The following is a 7,404-nucleotide window of genomic DNA, read 5'->3' on the forward strand; positions in this document are numbered from 1 at the left end:
CAGCGCGAACAGGAATGGTTTCTCTAAAATTCTTCATTTTATGTGTGTATCCAATCACAAGTGCTGTTTTCTGCAACAAGCGTTTAACTTTAAAATGAAAGCATTCCAGTACGCTCAAAAATGCGTAATTTTCCATTATTTGCCTCGGATAAACGTAGTTTGTTAATTGGTAATAATAATTTAAATTATATTTTTGATTTTATTTGTCTCTAGTTCAGTAATAGTCATATAGTAAGTAAATTTTTTTGTTTTGTTTTATCCAGTCTGTGGTAACAGTTGTCGAATTGGGTTTTACTTTGGAAAGCTAAACCGGATGTTTCCTTTCTGATGTCAGTGGCTTCATCGTATTTTGAAGCTAGCTCACCGTGATTAGCCACGTCATGTAAACTTAACAGTGGAGCAGTTGTGATATAAAGACAGGAAGCAGTCGCTGATTTGGGAAGGACTTTAGGGAATTGTTAAAGAAGAAATTTTATTTCAGGTCTCAAAGTTGGCAGTAATCCTATGGAAAGATGTCAGATATCGGGGACTGGTTCAGAAGCATCCCTTTCATCACCCGGTACTGGTTTGCTGCCTCCATTGCTGTTCCCCTTATAGGCAAATTGGGATTGGTTGATATCAGGAATCTCTTGCTATTTCCGGAGATGGTCTTCAGCAGATTTCATGTGAGTGTTTCTTGGTTTTTGGTAACTTGTCTGTCTGTTGGATTAGATAGCGGATAAATGCTGAGTTACTGTCTTTTGGAAACTAGGAGTTAGTTAGCAGGTGGCTAGCACTGCTAACTCAGGAGGCCTGAGTGTGGGGCAACCAATGAGAGGGCGAGACGCAGGAGGGTGGGACTTCCGGATGTTGTCAAAATGCTTGGATATGTAGTGACGCTGAAATGTAAACCAAATATGAAAACAAATACATATTTTTTATAATTTAATTACCAGAGAAGTATAGACATGTTTTATTTTAAAGTATTTGTTGTGGAAATATAAGTTAGTTTTAGTGCGCTCTCGTCCACAAGGTGGAGACATGTATTGCAGGGGATGTTATGAAATTAGGCCCTCAGGCACTGTGAAGGCCTCTAAGTGGGTTCGTGCAAGCTTAGGGCATAGGTGTAAATCAGTAATCAAACACAGCTCAGGGCAAAGGGAATCGGTCAGTGTGATCACTTTAAGTGCTGAAAAGTAGCTACCAAGTAATTCACTTCATATCAGTTCTAGTACTTAACTTAGAAGGACATGTCATGATTTCCACCTTCAGTAATTCGAAATGTATCTCACATCTATAGTTAAGGGATAATCTGAAGAATATTAAATATAAATAATTACAGCATTAATACAGTACTTTGCTATGTACTTTGTTTGCAGTGGTATTACTGTGTTTTCTTAAGTGAAGGAATAAGGTTCTTTTCACTGAACAATCCATGCACCTTCTGGAATTATTGGACTTTCTTGCTGTGGATTATTAATCTTAGGACATGTTGATTAAAACCACAGTTAATTTCATTATGTAGGCAGCCTATTGTATGGCTAATGAAAGAAAGCAAAATAAACTGAAATAAAAGTGTAGTGCAGAGTCAGTATACTATATATAACCCCCTGATCTTTATGAGCCTATAAAATGTCAAGTTATAGTTAAGATGGTCTGTGTGAAAGCATTGAATATGAGACTCTGTTGATTGAAAAGTTATTAACCTTTTGTCAAGTCCCAAACAACAAAATAAGATTTTTTTTTTTTGTTTGACGGCACAAAAACTGGATAATGGTATGATCAGACACTCCTTTAAATTGTAACTGCATCTTGTCTTTTGCCTCCGGATTAATGGGAATTTAACCATTAATTCCCATTAATTTTTTAAATGTGGTATTGATTCAACTTCTTTTACCAATTTTCAAATATTACTGTGAGGAAACACACACTCTGCAGAGGAATACCACACAGGAAGTAATAATTTGCAACCCACATGAGACTTAATGTGTTACAGACTTGGTGGTGAACATCTGGATGTGCAAACAGGCACAGCGACGCTGATGTCTTACTGATTTTTCTGTTGGGTTAATAACTCTTCTGCTTATTTCAGATCTGGAGACCAGTGACAGCCACTCTTTATTTCCCAATAACCCCTAATACCGGCTTCCTGTACCTGGTCAACCTTTATTTCCTCTACCATTACTCCACTCGGCTAGAGACAGGTAAGCTCACCGGCCTAGGCGGTTTATAAACATACAGTGCTCTTTCTAGCATCTTGTTTTCATTTGTGTCATCATCATCATCTTCGTCCTGATTTTCTTTTTCTTATACCAGGGTCATTTGATGGCAGGCCTGCAGACTATATCTTCATGCTTCTCTTCAACTGGATTTGCATAGTTGTATCCTTTCAAACTGGCAATTCCTGTTTTAAAATCTCACATTTTAATCTACCTAACAGGAAATCATTCTTTCATCATCCAGCTACCTCCCTGTTAGCCTGTTTCCCACTCTACCATTCATTCTGACCCCTCCTGCATTTCTCTTTCATCTTCTCTCTGCCTCTCTCTCGTTCGCTGCAGCAGTGTGCCATGTCAGGGTGGCTCTGTGCCAGCGGCCCAGTGTCAGTCTGCCCCTGCAGAGCAGAGAAACCTAATCTAGGTCACATGCAGCACCAGCAGTACACTCAGGCCCACATCTCAGCTCTCTGTCTTCTTGTGAGAGTTCAGCTCAGATTGGGTGTTTGCTGCTCAGACATTTCTCCTTTATATGGGAAAAGCAGCAAAACTCTACCTCATCCAAACAACATGTTCAGTCTTTGTCAGTTCAGCTAAATGGTGAGAACGGTTAAAAAAAAAAAAAGTGGGGGTCTCCCATGCCAAGGTCAGATGCCTTGCTCAAGTGGAAACGGCAGAGGTGACTGGCAGCTTCCAAAAACTGGTGTAGGGGATTTGAACTGGCAACCTCCCGGTCCCCAGCTGTTCTAATTGTACAGCTCCAGCTGTGATTCTATTGTTGTCGTCCTTGACTCAACCTGCAGATAACCGGGCTGCTGATAAACATGCAGGTGAGCATCTTCCTCGTCTGTCTCTCTCTCTGCATGTAGACTGCTGTAGCGTCTATATAAAGCATTTGTTTACAACTGTCCTTTGAAATCTTAGGAGTGTTTCATAACACAAGACACCCACTTTAAAAAGGAAAGGTTTACATTTTGGAGAAAAAAAATAAACACTGCAGAGACGCTGCCACCTGCTCCTCTAAAGCTTACTAATTTATGCGGCATTTCACAAAGCGTATCCAGACCATTTCTTTCTGCTCCTGGCCAAGAAGTTGCATTAGGAAAAAAATAAAATTGCACAGATTAAAGAGCAGCGCATTAACTATTAGGTGTGCTAGTACCGGTAAGTGGATTTGACTGTCTTTGGACAGAGCCAGGCTGTTGTGTTGTTTGATGGTATGTGACAATGAACTTGTGGTGGTCGTGGGATGACAATGTGCAGAAAAATGAATCAGACTTACATAAACTAGATGTTTTGCAAACGTACTGTAAAAATACTCCTGGCATGTTGATTGTGACTTGCTGGTTTTGTTCATCTTTTCAGCTGCTGATGATCCCGCTGATTATGTCTGTGTTGTACATCTGGGCTCAGTTCAACAAAGACACCGTGGTGTCCTTCTGGTTTGGAACGCAGTTTAAGGTACGCCCATCAAATGTTGAATGCTCTATCTTCTTGTCAGGTTCACGTTTCACAGAAATATCAGAAAGGATAAAATACACATACCAATGACGTAACTGTGACGGTTTATGCTAACTCAGCATAAATAATTCCAGGATTTTTATGAACACAATTTTCTGCTGCTTTGTTCTAGGCTCATTATCTACCTTGGGTCATTCTGGCGTTCAACTTTATCATCGGAGGATCGTAAGTAACAAATTTAGATCAAAGCCTTTAAATCTGTATTCCAGTCTGGGGAATAACTTGTACTAACTGTGTAATGGTGTTCCTGTGAGTAATCTTCCTCTCTTTGTTCTTGTGCAGATTTGTGAATGAACTGACAGGAAACCTGGTGGGCCATCTCTACTTCTTCCTCATGTTCAAATACCCCATGGACCTGGGAGGACGCGCCTTCCTCTCCACGCCAGAGTTCTTGTACGTTTGTGTGCACGCGCAGCATTTCAGAAGCGCCGTTTTAGTGTTTAAGTGTTATCACTGCATTTACTGAAGTGCACTCAGCTTTAAAACAACACTATGGAGCTTTTTATTAACACATCGCCTGTCACAATCCAGAGTTTAAACTCTCATTTATCTCAGTACACTTGGAGAATCTGCTGCTTTAGCCTTACTTTGTGAGAAGACTTAGTTATTGTGGCTCTTACAGAAAATGTGCATTCCTGCCTAATGAGTCAGTTTTACAGTTTACTTCTTTGCAACTCCAAGACTGTTTTATCAGTTAATGTCATGTTGTAATTGTCACTGGTGGCCACACTGATAACTAACAGGCAAAGTTATATAGTCTTTTCAAACCAGCAGCACAAGGGGTAACCACAACTGTAATGACATGGGGTTTGAAAGTGTTTGTTGCTCGTCCTTGCAAGGTGCAATCATGAAGTCATCTGTGGTTTTGGCTCTTTAGAAGAGCTGCACTGCTTCTAGCAAGGCTCCCATATTTAGATCACTCTCTGAAGGTCCTAATCGGACCATGTGCAAGTGAGCATGACTCAGAGACGCTGAAGGAGATTCAGACATGCACACATGGAAATGGCCAGACTGTCACAGAATGATTCAAATGCAGCAGTGGTGTTGGAAACATTGCTGCACTGCCTGAGGAGATGACCACGAAGGGGAGAGTGGTCCTGTTTAAATTGGGTACTGTTTATTTTTAATGATAGGGTTGTATTTCCACAATTATGAAACCCTCTGTTGCTCGGTTAAAATTTCAAACACAAACTGATATCTAAAGTGTCTTTTAAAAGGGTTGATTTTACCTCTGATTTCCCGTCCAATCACTTATTTGAGTCAAATGTTTGAAAATTAATTTCCCAGTGGAGGGGCTGAGGGTCTGCCACAGAATCATGTAACAACAAAGTCAAGGCAGACAACAAATTATCAAAAAACCGATAACACAGATATGTTTGTGTGGTGTAGCTATGGGTGCTTTTGTCACACTTAAAATTTATAATGCTAATTCTTCTCACCAAAACCAAACAGATTTTGTTGCTTGATTGAGTTCAGAGATCACATTTTAACATCTCTCTGCAGGTACCGGTTCTTTCCTAACAGGAGGGGAGGGGTGTCCGGATTTGGAGTCCCTCCGACCAGGAGGCAAGCTCCCCAGGACAATGCAGGGGGACTCGGAGGACGTCACAACTGGGGGCAAGGTTTCCGACTTGGGGGCGAATGAGAGAGAACTGCACTCTCTCAGCTGCCAGAAGAGCTGGGCAGCTGTTCTCAGATTTAAACGCTTGTTTCATTGAATTTGTTCTTGTTGAATCTTGAGACTTTAAATTTAATTCATGGTTAACTTTAGAAGATGCAACAGGATCAAATTTGAGAAGGCACGCATTTCACTGCCCTGCACAGCAGGACCTGGACTCTGGCTGTAGGCTCTGTTCACTAAGTAAAGTCAGCTCTACTTTTACTACTGGAAATGTGTCCATGTTAGGAAGATAGAAAATTAAATTGTTCTCTTTTTTTTGTTTTGGTGATTATTCTTGACTGCCGCGTCTATTTTCTTCTTTCTTTCTCATCTTCTTCTTACCATCCCTCTTCCGCCTTTCTAACCCACCCTGCCATTGGACTGTCAAGATGAGAGATGTTGCAGCTGCACACCAGCACGCTGTGGATTTCAACTCTTGTGTTCCTCCCCCTCCTCCTCTCACTCTCTGTGATGCCATATCAGATTACATTGTAATTACCAATGCACTGGGAGCGTGCTCCCAGCAGTCCCCTCAGCAGAACATGGGCAAAGCTATTTAGAGAGCACTGTCTCCAGGTCTGATTCTACATTGGTGTGAAATGTTTGTGAGCCTCTGTGGCACAGACCTGGATCTTTTACTGATTTCATCTGAAAAAAAAAATATAGGTAAAGATAGGATCCTGCTCTTTTTTTTTGTAAATATAGCAATTGTTTATTGAAAGGTTGAGTGAGTCAGTGTGTCATTGTCTTACTTATACAGGAGACAACCATTCAGCCAATCAGGTGCCAACAAGACATATTGGAAATCACCTTAATATAATAAAACACACATTTAGCACTCATTGTCAATATTTATCCATCTGGATATTAACTTGGAAATCATTTGTTCCCTAAATATCAGGAAATAGTCGGGGGAAGCAAAGTAACGTTTACAACAGCCACAAGTAGTAAAGTCAAAACTCTTTGTGCAAAAGTCTTGAATTCCTGATTTCTTTATATTTTGCTAGGAAAGTGGGTGCAGTGATTTATTACAATGTGCAAACATACATGGACATGCTGTATTTAATGCCAAAAAAAAAAAAGAGAGTAGTTGTACAGAACAGACTTCAGGGATGGTTCTCCAGACTTCTTGAAAGGATGTTGAGGTGCGGGCTCTGGCTCTGATGGTGTTCCATTGTGTGTTTTTTTTTATCCAGGTATGATTTTACTGCATTTGTAAGTGTTTTTGTGATCATTATGCTGAAAATGGAGTGATTGCCAATCAGATGCTTTCCGTATTCTGTTACATGAGGATCAACGTACGTTTCTGTGTCCATCAATTCTGACAATATCTCCAAAACCACTGGCTGATGTGCAGCTGCACCCCGTGACAGAGCCTCCACCGTCCTTTACAGATGGCTGTACACACTCACTGTTTTACCTCTCTCCATCATGGCAATGAACAGTTTGAACCAGCAATTAATTTCAAATTTGGATTCATCTCTCCATAGGAACAGTTGCCAGATTTTCAGTTCATTTTTTGCGTAATTCTGCATGTCTCTACCTCGTTTGTTTCCCTTCCCTATAAATGGCTTTTTGACAGCCATCCTTCCACGGAGAACATTTCTGATGAGGTTTCAGTGAACAATAGATGGATCAACTGAAGCCTGGTGAATACGTGGTGCTAGGACCAGCACCAAAACCTCATCCCAACTCTGTAGCATGGTGGAGAGAGTACATTTTGTGGCTGCTGGCCTGGAACATTTGCGATCGCCAAGTGAAACAATTCAAAATTTTGCCAGGAAATGTTACAGAAGACTATCAGAGCAGCAGTCAATCAACTGAAGGTACAACAGAATGGTTAAAGAGGGGGAAAAAAACCTGATCTTGATTTAAATTCTGTGGTATGACTTGATGAGGGTTCTTCAGTCAAAACACTCCAGAAATATTGAAGTGAAACAGGTGTGGGTGGGGTGGGGTTCTTCTAAATTCCTTCGCATCTTTGTACATAAGCTACAGCTACAGACATCCTTTCCCCCAGCCCACACA

The 7,404-nt window shown here is 40.8% G+C and overlaps 1 protein-coding gene across 1 annotated transcript; it reads left to right on the forward strand.

The window, feature by feature from the left end:
- Positions 1–326: 326 nt before the first annotated feature.
- Positions 327–5,654, forward strand: derl1 (derlin 1). Its single transcript, XM_082553159.1, has 8 exons — positions 327–665; positions 2,072–2,183; positions 2,296–2,360; positions 2,999–3,025; positions 3,561–3,656; positions 3,829–3,881; positions 3,999–4,109; positions 5,220–5,654. The coding sequence occupies exons 1-8, from the start codon at positions 513–515 to the stop codon at positions 5,359–5,361; spliced, it is 759 nt and encodes a 252-aa protein (XP_082409285.1). The 5' UTR covers positions 327–512; the 3' UTR covers positions 5,362–5,654.
- The last annotated feature ends 1,750 nt before the right edge of the window (positions 5,655–7,404 follow it).

Source organism: Aulonocara stuartgranti, assembly GCF_965226115.1.
Source record: "Aulonocara stuartgranti genome assembly, chromosome: 11".
Classification (NCBI taxonomy): domain Eukaryota; kingdom Metazoa; phylum Chordata; class Actinopteri; order Cichliformes; family Cichlidae; genus Aulonocara; species Aulonocara stuartgranti.